Source organism: Lissotriton helveticus, chromosome 4_1 (genome assembly GCF_964261635.1).
Source record: "Lissotriton helveticus chromosome 4_1, aLisHel1.1, whole genome shotgun sequence".
Classification (NCBI taxonomy): domain Eukaryota; kingdom Metazoa; phylum Chordata; class Amphibia; order Caudata; family Salamandridae; genus Lissotriton; species Lissotriton helveticus.
The window spans coordinates 444,008,096-444,028,476 of record NC_136063.1 but is presented as its reverse complement, the minus strand read 5'-3'; the positions used below and the strand labels follow the sequence as shown (position 1 = coordinate 444,028,476).

The following is a 20,381-nucleotide window of genomic DNA, read 5'->3' as shown; positions in this document are numbered from 1 at the left end:
ACAAATGATCTCTTGTTGAATTTTGTCTACTTTTCATAAATATGTAGCTTTTCAGGATCCCTCATTGCTTTAACACCCATTTCTATCACTAAGTCAAAGGAGGTTGAAAAACAAAAATCAGGAAAAATAGGCTATGTCCCAGTGAAACACCAAAACTGTGTAGACAAACGAAAGTCTGCCTGTTCCTGAAAGCTGGGAATATGGTGATTTTAGCACCACAAACTGTTTGTTGATACTATTTGCAGGGAAAAAACAGATTTGCATGGAAAAAACAGATTTTCTTCTGCAGCACTCACCCCCTCCCTCCCCAAACGAAAACTTTTTCGGTCCCCTCCAGGGGAATCCACAAACCCTGGGTACCTTTAGAATCGTCAGGGTGTTGGAAGAAAAGGCCTAAGTGTTAACTACGCCAAATAACAAAGAAAGGTGACAAGCGGGAGGTTGGCCTGCCAGCCATAGGGTTAAGCAAGCACATCTGATAAATAATATATTAATAGTAAACATACTTATTAACACAAAAGACCACGACATCTAGCCCTGTCAATGCAACCAGCAGAATAAGGTCTAACATGGAATTCAGAAAAGTCTTAAAGCCTAAAAAGAAATCGGTCTATTTCACAGAAAACACATCTTGGTATAACGTTTTGTATAAAGAAAACACACAAATACATAGCAGTAAATAGCCAGCATAAAAAAATCTTGTCCAGCACCAATCATATTATTAAATACAAAACAAGAGATACTTGCACATTCTTTTCATTCACTGTTAAAAAATGATTTGTTGCATAGAAGAAATTTATATACTTTATTAATGCAAAAACAAGAACAAAGAAGTGCTTCTGCACATTCACAGCGATGGAGGTTTAGCTCATAGCCTTGCAGTGTTCCAACACAAATATATCCTTCCCTAGGAAGCTACAGATAAGGTACATTTACACACATGGAAAGAGACCCTGACTTGCAGCTGAATTTCGATCATTTAATGAAAACAAATAAAACATATGAACGTGTGCAGCTTGTGCACAACAAATACACATTTACTTCTGTGCAATGTGACCAGCACTCTTGCACTCTTGATAATTCAGCCTAATTATGCCAACTAAACCAAACCTATACTACTCAATATTCTCTAATAAACGATTTTATTTCTACAACAGTTCCTACATAAAAGTAGTGATGCACTCTGGTACGTCCCAGAGATTTTTTACCAAACGTTTGCCTTGTGTGCCAGGGCAAAGTCTGATCATTGAACTTGAGACTGGAGGCACAGAGAAGGACGAACAGACCCCCACCACCAAGATCCAGCAGGGAAATAGAATGCAACTAGGGCTACTGAAGGAATAGCACACATAAAACAAATCATGGATTATTTACAGGTTGAACATGAACTAAATGTTAGTAATAGCATGTCCTGGCAAGTCCTCTATGACCACTGAAACTAAGAGCACACAAACAATATTGTAAACAGCATATGTTCAATGCCAATTGGGTTTTAACAGCTTCCTTTCACTGCCTCCTCTTCTCCTGTCAGCAGTGGCTGCCACACCCATCTCCCATAGCATCACAGCTCTTGCTCAGTGGTACAGTGCCTCCTCACTCTTCCAGTACCCACATTTGCTGTCTGCAGTTTTTCCTACTATTACCTAATTTTAATAGGCCATTTCTTTCTGCAAATTCAGTATGTACCCAGGCAGAGCACGCCCATGGCAAGCGTCAGCCAGCCAAACCTTTGAAACCTGGCTACAAGGTGGCACTTTTGCGTGATTGTACAATAGATTTATCCACATAAGGCGGTCACTGCCCATACCATTGCAACATGTTGTATGAAATTGTCAAATGTGTGTAGTGTCACATTTTACATAAAGATTTACTATTCTGCATTTCTGAATAGCAAATTGCGTCTGTCGTACATTAAGGCACAATGTCATGGCTGAGTAGCAAAGTTATTAACCAACTGGTTGCAAAATAAAGACTCAGTAGGGCTCTTGTTCAGGGCAGCTTTCTTTTGTGCCCCAGAGTACTGGGAAATCATTTTTAGATAGGATATAATTTTACACAAATAAGTATGTATTGATTAAGAGTACAGAATACATAAAACATGGGCAAGGGCAAGGGGAGCACTTTGCATACCAAAGAGGAGGATACAGACATCATAAAAATGTTCATAGCAAGGCGTTTAGTTGGTGAGGGAGTTTACCTTAAACAGGAGAACATGGAGCACTTAAAGCAGAGTGTGATACATGTGTAAATAATGGGTAAGTTGTCCACTAAGTGATTCTATCATAGCCAAAGAGAGCGGTTGTATGACATTACAACGCATGCTTTTAACCCGCATGCCGTTACAACACAATTTTTTACCCCGACTTGCTGTCGGGGGTGCGCTGAAGTTTGGAATAGTATAATTTACTATTCCAACTCCAGTCTGTGCACCAGTAGGGAAGGTGTTGGAGTTAAATCCAACACCTTATACCCCCTACAGCAAGCCATTTTCGTTGTAATGGCATGCGGGGTAAAAGCATGCGTTGTAACAGTTGTTTCCCAAAGAGAGCACTGCTTGAGTAGTTGCTGCCATTCTTCAGCCAGAGTTGTAAAAATCCCACTGTCTGAGTTCCCCTTGTACAGTATTATGGTCGGCATGCAGTCTTCACTCCTTTGAGAGGGGAGCCGTTTTGGGACATCAGTACATAACTAGAAAGTAGATGGTGGAAGTTGTATGTGGCGCTGGCAGTAGCTCTGCCCACTGCCCACTTCATCAATGTGTGGAGTCCCAGTAGTCGATAAGGATGCATGCACTGTGGCATCATGCCATTAGACAGCTAGGTTGGTTGAACACTATAATTTCACAGTAGTTCACAAATTGTTCTGTGTGGTATTTTGGCAGTGTGTAAAAATTATATGAACAGGCTGCAGTAGCTTGGTGAGAAGTCTCCGTGATCAGGGCCGCCCTAGAATAATGGCTGTTGTATGCACAAATGCCTTCTCTTACCACCCCTTTATCTTAGTGTGTGTGCGAATAGACACCCTAGTTGTACCTAGGAACTCAAAAAGAAAATATTTTAAAGCAAAGGGCGTGTTAGGAAATTTTTAAAATGCTATTTTAATTCTAATTGAATAATGTAATTCTTTTGTATGTTAAGAGTTGAGGATGAGATACAAAATCATTACCTTCTTTCAGTGGCTTGGCAGCAAAATGATGGGGGACCACTGCAGAATATATGGCGGGGCCCCTGAGTCTCCCGAATCTCATAGATATTCATTGACTTTGGACTGAATGGGGCCCCTTGAAAACTTGAGGGTGGCCCCTGAAGGGGTGGAGCCCTTGTGCCACAGGGTCTGCCAGGGCTTGTGTTACGGCCCTGCCTTCTTTGAACCAAATAATGGTGTTTTATTCAGTGGCAGTCTGCTGAAAGCTGCTATTGAGAGGCTTCTAAAAGTCTCAATGGCAACTTTCAGTATGCTGGTCACTTTTACAAGTACCCTGGCAATCAGGCAGATTGTTTTCTTGGAAGAAAGAATGTTGTCACCTTCTCTTCTGCTATTTCAGGCAAATGTTTGGACGTGCAATAATTTAGGACCTTAGCGAAAGTGGGTGGTCTGAAGGTTCTGGGTCTTGAGAAAGTTGCATGCTATGATCTTCTTCCTGCTTTTATTGTTTTGTCACTGCAAAAAATAATTTGATCTTTTTCACCTTTGTCCTTTTCCGTTCACACATTAATAACTTCTACAATTAATATACCTTCAGTACCGTATATTTGTCTCGTCAAAACGTCTTACATGCTGGTTTTCTGACTACACTACTACTCTTGAACACAAGTTGTATTTTGGTTTTCAGAACGCAGGCTCCTGTCGCTGCTGTGTTTGCTGGAAGTCCTTTTCTGATGAGTGCCATTAAGATGTGCACTGGATATTTGGTAACCAGCCTGCCGGTTTACAATGATGAAGACCTTATGAAAAGAAACGAGAATGTGAGTGTTTCCTATTCGAATCCATTCTCCTTCCTTATGAGTGCTTATGATTCTTGTGGCTGCATTAAGGAATGCGATCTTATGAAACATGTTTTGTGGGTTTGTATTTTTTATGGCAATACAAAATTGTAGTTTTCAATAACATTTTAACCTTAGCATTTTGTAGACATAGGCACGCACATTTGTGAATGTTTATTTTTGTAAATAAGAAACATATCACGGGTCCACCAGAGTGCAGAGGGGTGTATAGATCTGCATAGAAATTCTTGAACACCTCCAGTGTTTCCTTCGCTCCAAACGAAATTGAATGGGTACTATTTTTAATATGAGTGTTATTCTTGGTAACACAGTGTTGTTTCATCACGTTAGAGAGCATTTTGAAAGGACCACCCCCCTTGCTCTAACCAGTGTGTTAAGAAGATGGCATTCCCTCGCCACAACGTCATTATATTCAGATATTTTACGTTATTTGTCCACTTATTTCTTGCTTGAGTCAAGTTACATGGTCTCCCAGAGATTTCAACTTCCCAAATTGCTTGCCGATGCAGAAGCAACATATTACAGCTTTATAGACTTACTTTTTTAGAGATGTCTCATCTCCTGATCCAGTATTCTGTGCAAAGTAATACAAAATCTCCATTTGTATTTCCTCCGTTAAATGTTCAATTCAACAGTACCAAAGGGGAGAGCCTCCATAGGTCTTTATAACCTCGTCTGTTGGGCATTTTTCGGATTAGTGGGGCGTGGTCTAATAGAGTTGTAGCTAAATGAATATTCCACCTGACCTGTAGCATAGGATAGGATAGGGATTCATAAAGCGCACTAAAACCCGAGGGTACCAAGACGTGGGCGGGACGGGAACAGGAGAGGAAAATGAAAGGGTGCTGACTAAACTGAGAAAAGCCAGGTCTTCAGTAGTTTTTTGAACACCGTAAGAGATTCCACCTGGGAGATTGAGGAGGGTAGAGTGTTCCAGAGTTTGGCCGCTGCCACTGAGAAAGAGCGGCCGCCCCATCTGGCTTTGCGCACTCTAGGGATGGTCAATTTTCTTTGGGATGAAGATCTCATGGTCCTCTCAGGCGTGTACCATTTAAACATGATTTTCAGCTGTTGCGAACCTATATTATGCAGGGCCTTATGAACTGTACACAAGGTTTCGAAAAAGATTCGCTTCCTAACAGAGCCGGTGCCGGGTGCGAAGCCCCTCTTTTGCTGAAAGCCTTTTCGGGATATTGAGGATCAGCCTAGCGGCCGCGTTTTATTTGACCAGAAGCCTATTCAGAAAGGCCGTGCTAGTATTCAATACAAGGCATTACAGTAGTCCAGCCAGGAGGTAACCAGGGCGATGACTGTGGGCTGGTGGAGTGCTGATGGGATATACAGGAGCACCTTTCGGAGAGTCTTCAGAATGTAAGAGCAAGTAGTACTGACCGTGCAACTGACCTGAGCCTCAATAGTTAGGTCTGTGGCAAAAATAACCCCCAAGTTTTCGACTGTCTTGGCGGGAACAGGAAGGGGCCACAAACTCCCGGGCACCAGGCATTTGACCAGATTGAGGTCTGGGGACCAAAAACTAGGACCTCAGTTTTTTCCTCATTGATCCTAAGGGAGTTATTTTGCATCCATCTGATAATACTGAGCCCCACAACTAACAACATTAGTTCTCTCTGTCAGAATGGAGTGGAGGACCAGCAGGGCCTTACCCGAGATTCCCACCTCTCTCAGACGTTGAACCATTCTGGTGGGAAAGATGGTATCAAAGGCCGCCGACAGGTCGAGCATAATCAGCACTACCGACCCACCCTGGTCGACCTGCATGCAGATGTAATCAGGGGCCGCAATAAGGGCGGATTCAGTGCTTTAGTTGGCGCAGAAACCGTTTTGTGACTGATCCAAGAGCTCATTAGAGTCCAAGTAATTCATCAACTTAATGTTGATGAACTTCTCTAGGATTTTAGCTGGGGCCGGAAGAAGGGGGATAGGGCGAAGATTTTTCAGTTTAGAGGGGTCAGTATTGGGTTTCTTAAGCAGAGGGGTAACAATTGCCTCTTTCCAAGCGTCCGGATAGCAGCCGGAGCAGAGGATGATTTTAAACACTTTGCAAAGAAAGTCAGCAATCAAGTTGGAAACCATCTTGAGGGTGAGGGGCGTGCAAGGGTCAGACAGGGAACCGGCCTTGAGGCCCATAAGAAAACCCAAGGTTTGTTCCACAGTAATCTGGGGAAATGCTGCCAGGGTAGAAGGGGGACTCCCCTCCCTTGGTCCTGCATGACCTCCACGCCCTCTGATTCTGCAGTTTGCAAATAGTTGAGCTTCCTAAAAAATGTAAGGACATTGTCCTTGAAGAAGATAGCTATTCTATCAGAGCAATCTTGAGAGGGGGCAACCCCTGCGTCCCAGAAGGTTCGGAGATCTTCTTAATCACCTTGAAAGAGCATGCTGGAGGAATTGTCTGCAACAAGAATCGTATTAGTGAGGAAGTGAGCTTTGGTTTGAAAGATGGCTCGCCTATATTTCTGAAGCAGAACTTTTTGCTTTGTTTTCTCCCTAAAACAAGGGTCAAGCCGCCATCTGCATTTCTGCCTTCGACATTCCTTTCTAAGTGATCTAAGTTCATTCGAAAACCAAGGTGATGTGGGTTTAACTCTCTTCTTGGGTGTGTTCTTTAAAAAGGGCTTGAGAAATCCAACTGAGAAAGCCCTCTGTTGTAAGGTGGAAGGGACTGTGGCTCCCAGTCCCAGCAGAGGCCAAATCCATCTCCAAGTTGGGAGCAGAGATCTTACTCAGCCCTCTGTAGCGAGTGTGCCTTGGGAAGATGCTGCCCTCCACAGTAGTGGAGGGATTCTAGCAGACTCTCCATGAAAACACATCCCTCCTAACCAGCCAAAAATCCAGACAGAACCACATATTGTACACAGAATAAGTACGTTCCCTACACGTAAGGTGTCTTACTCTCCAAATATCCACCAGGTCATAACTACCTATAGTAATTTTTAGTAAAACTGCACCCCATAACATAGTCATCAGTCAGTGACAAGTGGTTACTTAAAGATCCAAGCTTGCAGGTGGCTCATCATGGCGAATGTTGCCATGCTTCTAGTGGTCTTGCACGTTGGGGATGTCCTGAGGAGGGCCATCATGAAATCGGAAACTAGCTGGCTTAGTCTGAGTTGCTGCTACGTGGAGAAGGAGCATCTTCAATTTCAGTATGTTACGTAGCCTCCATGGGTGTTTTGAACTCCTTAAGCAAGGCAAAAGCATGCTGAGCATTTGTGAAAATAGATTGCGTGTCCAGGTAGGTACTTATGAGAAGCGCAGGATGGAACATGCCCTAAGGAATGTTCAATTGTTGCAGTTTATTCTTCACTCCTTAAGGCCTGCTTTACCTCCTGGACTGCCTTTGTGAAATCTGCATTGAGGATGTAAGAAATTGGAGTGTACTTGAGAGGGTGAATGCCCACCCCAAATAATATCCACGTTCCTTTTCAGAGTGAACTCTTAAAGTCACTAAATGAACCTGAGCTCACCCCTCTGAAAATGTTGCACAGAAAACACAGGTTTACTTTGGAGGCAATGTGTAATGTATTTATGCAGTACTCAAACAGTTATAAACACCACTTGAGAATCAATTTGGGAAATAGGGTACATTTTAATAAATACAATAACACAAAAATGACAATACTCTAATAAGTAGGAACAGAGTCATGAATTTTTAAAGTTTGAATTTAAAAATAGCACCAAAAAACATTAGGCGCCAACTGCAATCATATGGTTGCACTTGAATGGAACAGTTTTAAAGCCGGTTGTGAAGGAGCAAGGGTCGGATTCAGGAATCAAGTGTGTTCTGGTCAAAAAGTTTTCTTTGCGCTTAGAAACATTTTGGGAACAAAACGTCTTGAGCAGGGAAAGACTGCAGGCTATGTGCAAAGCTAGACTCATCTACAATGGGGAGCCAAAGTCCAAGGTCTCCGAGAAGCTGTCACCAAAGGCGGGAAAGTTTCCAGTAGGAAATGTTGAAGTTTTGCATCCAAACAGACCTCCGCGCTCCAGTGAAACTTTGTACGTCGTACTGTGATAATTTTCTGCAGCTCAGATTTCCTCAGCAGGGTAAAGCTGCAGGCTGTAGTCGAAAAGGTATGATGTGATCGGATGGTAGCCGACGGCAGCCCAGCTGTTAAGGGTTTGCTGCTGCAGAGAAGAACATAGCGAGAGCTGCGGTGAACTCAATCCCTGCGGCAGTGTACCCTTGTTGGATCGGCTTGGTTGGTTGGTCCCCATCCCTCGGTGGTTCTCAGAGCAAAACATTAAGTCCTAGGTTTAAGAAAACTTTAGGCAAATACACTAAAGCCAAGGGTCCAGGTCCTTGGAAACAGTACTAGTGGGTCAAGGCTCACGACAGCAGAGGTTCAGATATGGTCCAGTTGGAAATGGTCAGCTGGGAATGTTTTGTTACTGTTGCTCAAACAAGATGTCAGCCTTATGGCCCTTGGTGTCTACTTCTTTGTCCTCCCTACAAGACAGAGAACAGGCCCAGTCTTAAGGTGCTCTTCTCAGGTCACATGTAGCTGGTTCAGTCTTCTTCTGTTCTTCCTCAGGCCCAGAAGTGACCTGAGGAAGGCACTGAGCATGCCACATTTATGCCATACATCAGCCTGTGGTAGGGGGCAACTTCTAGCCATTTCCTAACCAGTAGGCTAATATGTCCCTGGGGTAGTCCTACCCACTGTTGGAGCAGTTCCTGTGTGCCCTAGTGCAAACAATTCCCTCCCTGCCCAAATCCAACATAGCAGAACCTTCGTTCCCCTGAGCAGAGCGCCTGTGCCCATCATAGAGTTGTGACTAGAGAAATGAGTAACCTCTCCTTTGTAATCACTGAAAACTGGTTCTAGAGGCAGCTCCTTTCCTACTGGGTACGGTGCCTGACTGGCTAGGGGGGAACAAAGGAAGGGAGCAGGCCCATATGTCATCTTCATGTGCCTGTGACAGGGTAGGTCTCTTTGAAGGTAAGTAAGGGGCACAGCCCAGATGGTCGGCCTGCCAGAGAAACAGAACAACTCCCCACACCCAATAGATTTATCTCAGCTCTGGGAGAAAGTTAATATCCCATTGAAGGGGCTGTTCATTTCCTGAGTGACAGATAAATGGACTACTAGAGGTTTTAGGCAGGTAATAGACCACTTTCTAAAATCACCTGTTCGAAAATCTTTATTACAAATTGAACTTTGCCAATGAATGGGGTTCATGATAAATGTCTTTAAATGTCCAAGAATGAACTCTGCAGCTGTTTCCTAAGCAGCGATAGTAATATTAAATTTAACATTGTATCCAATGTCTTCCCTATGGAACAGCCAGCCCTGCCACAGTAAAAATAGCCATTTGGGCCTTTTCACTGTAAGGACATGCTGAACATTAAACTTTTACATGTCCTACCTTTAGATACCATGCACCTTACTGTCTTATGGGCAAGAAGGCCTACTTGGGATGATTTATAAATATTTAAAAGGAATATTTTGGCCTGTCAAAAGGAGTTATTTTGACAAGTAGAATTTGAAACCTGCACAGCTGTGCTGCACAGGGCAGGTGTGCAACTATGTTTGGCCTATCACTGCTGCAGCTTACTGGTGGCATTTAACTTAAGACCCTAGGCACACTTTGGGTACCATATACTAGAGATCTTAGGTGAATTAAATATACCAATTAGGGGCATACCAATTTTATCAAGTTGAAATGTGGAACACAAGCACTTTGACACTGGTGAGCAGGGGAAAGTACGCAGAATTCTACAGCTAACAAACTATCAAGACAAAAAACATGTGGAGTATACAATGGAGAAGATGGGCATTTCCAACAGAGAGCAGTGCTGTGTCCCTTGTAGTTGAGGTCCTTCGTTTCACGTGCTAGTTTAAGCACTAGGTCATGGTTGCGGAAGTTGAGCATTCGTGCTATAATGGGCCTTGGTGGTCCTACTTATAGCAGCCTAGAAGCTAACGAATGATGTACTGTTTCAACCGCCAGCAGTTTCTAAACTTTGTCTGCTCCAGGTTAGTGTGTGTTCTTTGAAGTCCTATAATGTCCAACTCACTGATGACAATTCAGGGACGCCCAATATTCTAAGATTGTTTTGCCTTGATCGGGCTTTCAAGTCTTTGTTTTTCTCTTTAATAATAGACAACACTTTGTTAATATTCAGCCATTTTTTCTGGTGGGTCCTGAGGTTGTCCTCAGTGTCCAATATTCTCTGTTCCTCTGTGTTCAGCCTCCGTTCTTGTTTATATATGGTGGATGACATGGCATCAATTCTGTTGTTCAAGGCGTCAATTTTGTTATGTATAGATTTGTTGTGTGCTTAGTTGGAGTGATCGCAGAGCAGAGTCTCCCATGGACGCTTGCTGGTGTGCAGGCTCCGAGGGGCCTTACTCTCCCTCTGTCCGTCATAATTTTCCCTGTGTCTGACTTATTGCAGTTTAGCCTGTCTAGCATCTGCTTTTGCCATAATTACGCTCAACAAGAGAGGAGTAGTTACAGATAGTGCAGAGGAGTGAAACAAGGGGTGTCAACTTTGTAAATTCAGCTCATGTTTTGAAACAGCTGTATCATTAAAGAAAAATATTGCCCCAAGTAATCTCACACTCCGAAATTAGTGGGATCAACATAGGGAAAGACAGGAAAGAGGGGGCGTATCTCAATAGTCCACATTCATCCCAGGGACCAGCACAGCCTCCCCCACCTCATTCTCCTCAAAGGATATCTACCTGTAACAGTAGCTTTGTTTAAACCATTATATTCATTACAAGATCTTAACTCAATTGTCTCTTTCTTTGATTTAGTGAAAGGCCATTCCACAAGGTTACCTTAAGATAATCTGTTAAGGAAGGTATTTCAGTCTTGAATAGGGCGTACATTCTAACAAAGGGGTATCTTTGCTTTATATGCTAAGCACTAGCGCAGTGAAACTCCCTATGTGGAGGATGACTGCAAACTTGTGGTTTTTCAAAAACATTAAAAAAATTGGACTAGTGACTAGGTAAAGGTGATGTGACAGCTAGGATTTTAGGATGACTGTGAGTTAATCTAGAAGTCTGGGTTCTAATAATGAGTAAAGACAAATTTTTGTGCTGACCTCTGAGGCCTGAAATATGGACTTAGCGGATCAATTAATATATGGGTTATGGCGAGACCACCACTGAATCCCAAAAATATCAGGATGGTTGGGAAAGCCTTTGAAATCTGAGGAGACTAATGCTTTATGCCAATGAATCAATAGTTGCAAGGGTTCTTTTCAGTACATGATGGGATGAGATTTAAGAATAGAACCATCAACACAAAGGACACCTTTTGTTTGTGGTTTAGAGGCTTTTGGAATCTTGTTAGCCTCTGCCCATCCCTTATCCATTAATAGGCCAATGACCCCAGAATAAGTCATCACTTGTATTTCAAAAGATAATGTAGACAAGCCCAAAATTTGGGCGGCAACTAGCAAAATTGTCTTCACTCTTGACATAGATGAGACCTCTGTATTTTCAACACGTTGAGTTGAAACTGAGGCACCCACTCTCTCCTCCTCCCTATTCAACAGTGGGAGGGATTGTTTACCTGATCTTTTTTGGAACACATAAGGTAAGTAAGAATCATATGTCTCTACTGTCCATAATGCATACATGAATCAAGAAACCAGCTCCTCCTTTTTTTCCTCCTGCAGATAGGTCTTTTAACCGTACTGAGCTGCCTTGGTTCTTCTGAGTTTTCAGACTCAGGCACTGATGGCTTAAAAGTCATGGATCAAGAAGAAGTAGCGTGAGGCAGTACATTCATGAGTCTTTCTGACTTTCGTTCAGGCAAAGGAAATTCACTTTCTAATGGCGTCAGCCAAGTTATTCTGGCTAGCTCATCCTTGAATTAATCACTTAAAGCCTCTCCTAATTTTCTGGGCACTTAATTTCAGAAGATAATTTGCTGAAATTAGTTTAACATATCTGACCAGCTTTGTTGGATATCAAGCAAGGCTTGCTCAGTTGTATACATTTGATCTAGCCTATCAAACATAGCATAAAGATTTTGTAAAAACAAATGTATAATTATCTAACATCTGGTCAACCATTGGTACCAATTAGTGTTCCCCGAGAAAGAGCATTTCCACTAGGTTAAAGATAATAAAGCTTATCTTGGCTTTGTTGGTACAAAGTTTTTTTGGTTTGAAGGTAAGTTTAATTGTATAAGCATTACAAAATTATTTTACTTACCTTTCTGAAGGCACTCTGATCAAAGGCATAACCCCTAAACACTTTGATGGGTAAGTGAGAGCAAATCCAGCAGGAAAAAGGTTTATTGTTGGGTGATATTTCTGTAGGAACAACAAGTAGGAGTTGTTTTGGTTTACAGACCGGCAGCTGCATTGAAAAACAGACCCAGTGCAATGAACATTCGGATTAAGCACATTGGTGCAGGCATGAGATATCCTTCCAGGAGCCAGTGACAGCGGGCAGCTGCAGAGATCATGCCAGACCCACAGGGGGACTGAATATCCAGAAGATAGCCGTTCAACTTGGACAGTGGTGGTAAGGATATCATGTGACTGGCAGACGGTACAAACATGATATTTCTCAACAATAGAAAGAAAGAAGGGCACATACCAGTGAGTTTATGCAGCACGGTTCACACCATCCCTTCTAACATGACATCTCCATTATATAACCATGTGAGCTTGGGGAGCAGACATTTTGGCCTCTCCGCACTTCTTCTGGGTCCTGATCACAGTTCTACTTTCTCTAGCTTTGCTTTTTGATTCTGGGGTCTTCTTCCTGTAACAAAGATAGATCCTTTTAAAGAAGAAACATGGAACTCATAAATCTGTACAACATACATAGCTGCTTCATTGGTGTGAGATGGAGGATCCATTTTAGCTGCAGAATCACCAGTGGCATTCCTATGGGAAATTTCTTCATGAGAATTCTGGTGGTTCGCACCCTTAATGTCAGTGATTGTTTCATTTAGGTAAAGGTCACCAGGATTATGTGAGTAGGTTGTGTCAATGATTGTTTCGTTGGAGGTAAAGGTCACCCAGGATGATGTGAGTAGGTTGTGTCAGTGATTGTTTCAGTGAAGGTCGCCCAGGATGATGCGAGTAGGTTGTGTCAGTGATTGTTTCAGTTGAGGTAAAGGTCACCCAGTATGATGTGAGTAGGTTGTATCAGTGATTGTTTCAGTGGAGTTAAATGTTACCCTGGATGATGTGAGTAGGTTGTGTCAGAGATTGTTTCAGTGGAGGTACAGGTCACCCAGGATGATGTGAGTAGGTTGTGTCAGTGATTGTTTCAGTGAAGGTCGCCCAGGATGATGTGAGTAGGTTGTGTCAGTGATTGTTTCAGTGGAGGTAAAGGTCACCCAGTATGATGTGAGTAGGTTGTATCAGTGATTGTTTCAGTGGAGTTAAAGGTCACCCAGGATGATGTGAGTAGGTTGTGTCAGAGATTGTTTCAGTGGAGGTACAGGTCACCCAGGATGATGTGAGTAGGTTGTTTCAGTGATTGTTTCATTGGAGGTAAAGGTTACCCAGGATGATGTGAGTAGGTTGTGTCAGTGATTGTTTCATTTAGGTAAAGTCACCCAGGATTATGTGAGTAGGTTGTGTCAATGATTGTTTCGTTGGAGGTAAAGGTCACCCAGGATGATGTGAGTAGGTTGTGTCAGTGATTGTTTCAGTGAAGGTCGCCCAGGCTGATGTGAGTAGGTTGTGTCAGTGATTGTTTCAGTGGAGGTAAAGGTCACCCAGGATGATGTGAGTAGGTTGTGTCAGAGATTGTTTCAGTAGAGGTGAAGGTTACCCAGGATGATGTGAGTAGGTTGTGTCAGTGATTGTTTCATTTAGGTAAAGTCACCCAGGATTATGTGAGTAGGTTGTGTCAATGATTGTTTCGTTGGAGGTAAAGGTCACCCAGGATGATGTGAGTAGGTTGTGTCAGTGATTGTTTCAGTGAAGGTCGCCCAGGCTGATGTGAGTAGGTTGTGTCAGTGATTGTTTCAGTGGAGGTAAAGGTCACCCAGGATGATGTGAGTAGGTTGTGTCAGAGATTGTTTCAGTAGAGGTGAAGGTCACCCAGGATGATGCGAGTAGGTTGTGTCAGTGATTGTTACAGTGGCGGTACAGGTCACCCAGGATGGTGTGGTGTGTATCAGATAGGACTCTCGGCTGCTGGCTGAATTGTGTTCTATGTTGTTGCAAAGCAGCAATACAAAGGCACGGAATGCGGCATGTAGAGCTATGCCAATAACCTGACTCCGCGTCACCCTTTCTGTAAAAAGCCTTCTCCATTTCATCATCTTTTTATCCTGCTTGTGATTCTGTTGCTGCAGCTGTTTTTTGCTTTCTCTGGAATGACCTTGGCATTGATAGTGAGCATTGATTCCCCCTAATTACATACAGTGGCACAGTACGCTTTAGTAGTGAGAATCCATTAGCCTGTCCATCTTCTCACAAGTTAATTATTTTTAATTGAGTGGTTGTTTAATCTGCATTTGCATTCTCAAGCGAAAAGCCACAATTTTTTTTTAGCTGTCTTATATGCAGCGTATGGTTCAGCCACGGTTTTCTAGCCTGAGCCAAAAGCATCTTTTTTATTTTTATAATTGTATGCTTATTTGAATAATGGTACCGTAAAAAGATCACATCATTTTTCAATTGCCTGATTCATTCTGATTTATTTAGAACATCAGTTGGTAGATTGCATTAATAAAGTTATAATGAGGAAATCAATTGACGTTTTAGCAGCAAAACTGGATTGCAGGGAACACACTCTGAAGAATAAAGAATCCAGTTGTCAAACCCAGTAGCTGTGGCCTTTGTGTAGTGGCTGCATCCTCTGCATTCAACCATCAGGGACACGTTGAGACAGGATATGCATAGGCACCAGTGCTGTCACAGGCAAAGCAAAACCAGTTAGAGACTCGTGCAGCAACAGCCCACACATAAACACACCTGTTTGATTGGGGTTTAGTGTGCCTCCGTGCTGCAACAGCCCACACAGACACACCCCTTTGCCTCCATGCTGCAACAGCCCACACAGACACACACCTGTTTGCTTCGGGTTTAGTATGCCTCCCTGCAGCAACAGCCCACACAGGCACACACCTGTTTGCTTCGGGTTTAGTGTGCCTCCCTGCAGCAACAGCCCACACAGGCACACACCTGTTTGCTTCGGGTTTAGTGTGCCTCCCTGCAGCAACAGCCCACACAGGCACACACCTGTTTGCTTCGGGTTTAGTGTGCCTCCCTGCAGCAACAGCCCACACAGGCACACACCTGTTTGCTTGGGTTTAGTGTGCCTCCGTGCAGCAGCAGCCGACACAGACACACCCGTTTGCTTGGGGTTTAGTGTGCCTCTGTGCAGCAACAGCCCACACAGACACACCCCTGTGCCTCCGTGCAGCACTAGCCCACACAGACACACCCCTGTTTGCTTGGTGTTTTACTTTCCAGGACCCCGGTGGGATTACAGCGGTTAATGGATAGTTTTTCCTCTTTTATTAAAGACAGAAAATTGGTAATTAAAAAAATGAAAACTTACACCATGACCTGTGGAGCTAAAGCCAGAGTTTTAAACACCTTTTTTATAGACCGAGAGAAGGTACAACAGGTAGGAACATTTTGTTACCTAGGGATCACCTTTTCAAATGATAGGAAGTGGAAAAATGAATTTATTAACATCCGGAATAAAATGGCTAAAAATGCCCATGGTATTTACAGATTTGCTGCTAAGGTAGGGGATCGTAGATCAGGGGATATGTTAAAAAATTACCAGGCTAGATGTGCTACTATAGCTTTGTATGGGGCAGGAGTATGGGGTTACAGCTGTGTTTCCGAACTACAGCTGGAGTAAAATCTATTTCTAAAAAGGCTCCTTTTTTTACCCATGTCAGTTTCGAATGAATTAATTCATCGAGAATTAGCAGTCAATCACTTAGCTGATCTATTATGCCTCAGGCCATCGATGACTTGGCGGTCCACATGGCTAGAGGAAGATAAGCAGTTTAATAGATCTATTGCTGAGGATTGTCTACGCCTGGATAAATATCAAAATATTCCCTGGTTAAAATATGTTGTTACTTGTTTTTCAGACATATTCAATTTTAATCTTTTAGATAACCCCGGTGCAGCATCTATGATGAGTACTGTGCACTTTCTGTTGGTATGTAAACTGTACGCACATTTCCGTATTGCCTTTTTGAAACCTTTATTTGTTAAATATGGTGTACGTACAGTTACACAAGCTATGAATTTAATTTTTAACTTGGAGTCGGCAGACATCTGTTTTTATACTGCGACGTTCTTAAATCAGTGCATCAACGCTAGGAAAAGTATGATTTTTTAACTGTAATATTTAGCGATTGGTCAGGTATGTTTATTTTAATGTTAATAATTATTTTTGATGTGATATGATGTGATGAAATATGTCATAACATTTTTACTATTTTTAATATATTATATTTTGTCTGTGCTTTTATGGTCATCTACTTGAACCGAATAAAGCTTCATGAAATGAAATGCTTGGTGTTTAGTGTGCCTCCGTGCAGCACTAGCCCACACAGACACACGCCTGTTTGCTTGGGGTTTAGTGTGCCTCAGTGCAGCAACAGCCCACACAGACACACACATGTTTGCTTGGGGTTTAGAGTGCTTCCGTGCAGCAACAGCCCACACAGACACACGCCTGTTTGCTTGGGGTGTAGTGTGCCTCCGTGCAGCAACAGCCCACACAGATACGCCTGTTTGCTTGGGGTTTAGAGTGCTTCCATGCAGCAACAGCCCACACAGACACACGCCTGTTTGCTTTGGGTTTAGTGTGCCTCCGTGCAGCAACAGCCCACACAGACACACCCCTGTTTGCATGTAGTTTAGTGTGCCACAGACACACCCCTGTTTGCTTGGGGTTTAGTGTGCCTCCGTGCAGCAACAGCCCACACACCTGTTTGCTTGGGGTCTAGAGTGCCTCCGTGCAGCAACAGCCCACACAGACACACCCATGTTTGCTTGGGTTTAGGGTGTCTCCGTGCAGCAATAACCCACACAGACACACGCCTACAGCCCACACAGGCACACCCCTGTTTGCATGTGGTTTAGTCTCCCACAGGCACACCCCTGTTTGCATGTGGTTTAGTGTGCATACGTGCAGCAACAGCCCACACACCTGTTTTCTTGTGGTTTAGTGTGCCTACATGCAGCAACTGCCCACACAGACACACGCCTGTTTGCTTGGGGTTTTATATGCCTGTAGTTGGGTACGGTCAGACTCTGCGTTGAACCTTGTTCATGGAAGCCGAGTGTGCGCCCTGTCTCTGTCTGCTCGAAGTGACAATGATTGTATGGTGGAATAGCAATTACAAAAATGTCTGACACAATTTCTTGTCCAACGTGTTGTTTACGAAAACATTTCCCCATTAGGTGTTGATTTTCTGTTATTAACTCCGATTTGGTGATATTTTGTTAGGTTGGGGTTTAGTGTGCATACGGGCAGCAACAGCCCACACAGACCCACACCTGTTTGCTTGGGGTTTAGTGTGACTACGTGCAGCAACAGCCCACACAGGCACACACCTGTTTGCTTGGGGTTTAGTGTGCCTACGTGCAGCAACAGCCCACACAGGCACACACCTGTTTGCTTGGGGTTTAGTGTGCCTCCGTGCAGCACCACCAACACACACACCCACCTGTTTGCTTGGGGTTTTGTGTGCCTCCGTGCAGCAACAGTTCACACACACACACACACACCTGCTTGCTTGGGGTTTAGTGTGCCTCCTTGCAGCAACAGACACACACAGCTGCTTGCTTGGGGTTTAGTGTGCCTCCGTGCAGCAACAGCCCACACAGACACTCGCCTGTTTGCTTGGGGTTTAGTGTGCCTCCGTGCAGCAACAGACCACACAGACACACCCCTATTTGCATGTAGTTTAGTGTGCCACAGACACACACCTGTTTGCTTAGGGTTTAGTGTACCTCCGTGCAGGAACAGACCACACAGACACACCCCTGTTTGCCTTGGGTTTAGTGTGTCTCCGTGCAGCAATAGCCCACACAGACACACGCCTACAGCCCACACAGACACACCCCTGTTTGCTTGGGGTTTAGTGTGCCTCCGTGCAGCACTAGCCCACACAGACACACCCCTAGTTGCTTGCGGTTTAGTGTGCCTCCGTGCAGCAACAGCCCACACAGACACACCTCTGTTTGCATGTAGTTTAGTGTGCCTCCGTGCAGCAACAGCCCACACAGACACACCCCTGTTTGCTTGGGGTTTAGTGTGCCTCCGGGCAGCAACAGCCACACAGACACACCCCTGTTTGCATGTAGTTTAGTGTGCCACAGACACACCCCTGTTTGCATGGGGTTTAGAGTGCTTCTGTGCAGCAACAGCCAACACAGACACACGCCTGTTTGCTTGGGGTTTAGTGTGCCTCCGTGCAGCAAAAGCCCACACAGACACGCCTGTTTGCTTGGGGTTTAGTGTGCCTCAGTGCTGCAACAGCCCACACAGACACACCCCTGTTTGCTTGGGGTTTAGAGTGCTTCCGTGCAGCAACAGCCCACACAGACACACGCCTGTTTGCTTTGGGTTTAGTGTGCCTCCGTGCAGCAACAGCCCACACAGACACACCCCTGTTTGCATGTAGTTTAGTGTGCCACAGACACACCCCTGTTTGCTTGGGGTTTAGTGTGCCTCCGTGCAGCAACAGCCCACACACCTGTTTGCTTGGGGTCTAGAGTGCCTCCGTGCAGCAACAGCCCACACAGACACACCCATGTTTGCTTGGGTTTAGGGTGTCTCCGTGCAGCAATAACCCACACAGACACACGCCTACAGCCCACACAGGCACACCCCTGTTTGCATGTGGTTTAGTCTCCCACAGGCACACCCCTGTTTGCATGTGGTTTAGTGTGCATACGTGCAGCAACAGCCCACACACCTGTTTTCTTGTGGTTTAGTGTGCCTACATGCAGCAACAGCCCACACAGACACACGCCTGTTTGCTTGGGGTTTTATGTGCCTGTAGTTGGGTACGGTCAGACTCTGCGTTGAACCTTGTTCATGGAAGCCGAGTGTGCGCCCTGTCTCTGTCTGCTCGAAGTGACAATGATTGTATGGTGGAATAGCAATTACAAAAATGTCTGACACAATTTCTTGTCCAACGTGTTGTTTACGAAAACATTTCCCCATTAGGTGTTGATTTTCTGTTATTAACTCCGATTTGGTGATATTTTTTTTGGTTGGGGTTTAGTGTGCCTACGGGCAGCAACAGCCCACACAGACACACCCCTGTTTGCTTGGGGTTTAGTGTGCCTCCGGGCAGCAACAGCCACACATACACACCCCTGTTTGCATGTAGTTTAGTGTGCCACAGACACACCCCTGTTTGCTTGGGGTTTAGTGTGCCTCCGTGCAGCACTAGCCCACACAGACACACCCGTTTGCTTGGGGTTTAGTGTGCCTCCGTGCAGCCACAGCCCACACAGACACACCCTTGTTTGCTTGGGGTTTAGTGTGCCTCCGTGCAGCACTAGCCCACACAGACACACCCGTTTGCTTGGGGTTTAGTGTGCCTCCGTGCAGCCACAGCCCACACAAACACACCCTTGTTTGCTTGGGGTTTAGTGTGCCTCCGTGCAGCAACAGCCCACACAGACACACCCCTGTTTGCTTGGGGTTTAGTGTGCCTCCGTGCAGCAACAGCCCACACAAACACACCCTTGTTTGCTTGGGGTTTAGTGTGCCTCCGTGCAGCACTAGCCCACACAGACACACCCTTGTTTGCTTGGGGTTTAGTGTGCCTCCGTGCAGCAACAGCCCACACAAACACACCCTTGTTTGCTTGGGGTTTAGTGTGCCTCCGTGCAGCACTAGCCCACACAGACACACCCGGTTGCTTGGGGTTTAGTGTGCCTCCGTGCAGCACTAGCCCACACAGACACACGCCTGTTTGCTTTGGGTTTAGTGTGCCTCCGTGCAGCCACAGCCCACACAGACACACCCTTGTTTGCTTGGGGTTTAGTGTGCCTCCGTGCAGCAACAGCCCACACAGACACACCCCTGTTTGCTTGGGGTTTAGTGTGCCTCCGGGCAGCAACAGCCCACACAGACACACCCCTGTTTGCTTGGGGTTTAGTGTGCCTCCGGGCAGCAACAGCCACACATACACACCCCTGTTTGCATGTAGTTTAGTGTGCCACAGACACACCCCTGTTTGCTTGGGGTTTAGTGTTCCTCCGTGCAGCACCAGCCCACACAGACACACCCTTGTTTGCTTGGGGTTTAGTGTGCCTCCGTGCAGCACTAGCCCATACAGACACACCCGTTTTGCTTGGGGTTTAGTGTGCCTCCGTGCAGCCACAGCCCACACAGACACACCCCTTGTTTGCCTTGGGGTTTA

General features: G+C 44.8%; 1 protein-coding gene across 1 annotated transcript in view; it reads left to right on the top strand.

Moving 5' to 3' along the window:
• Positions 1-20,381, top strand: part of DPY19L4 (dpy-19 like 4) — a 672,410-nt gene that overhangs the window by 529,292 nt on the left and 122,737 nt on the right. The window contains exon 17 of the mRNA XM_078687017.1: positions 3,833-3,965. Within this exon, the coding sequence (XP_078543143.1) occupies positions 3,833-3,965 (133 nt within the window). The remainder of the gene's footprint in view (positions 1-3,832; positions 3,966-20,381) is intronic.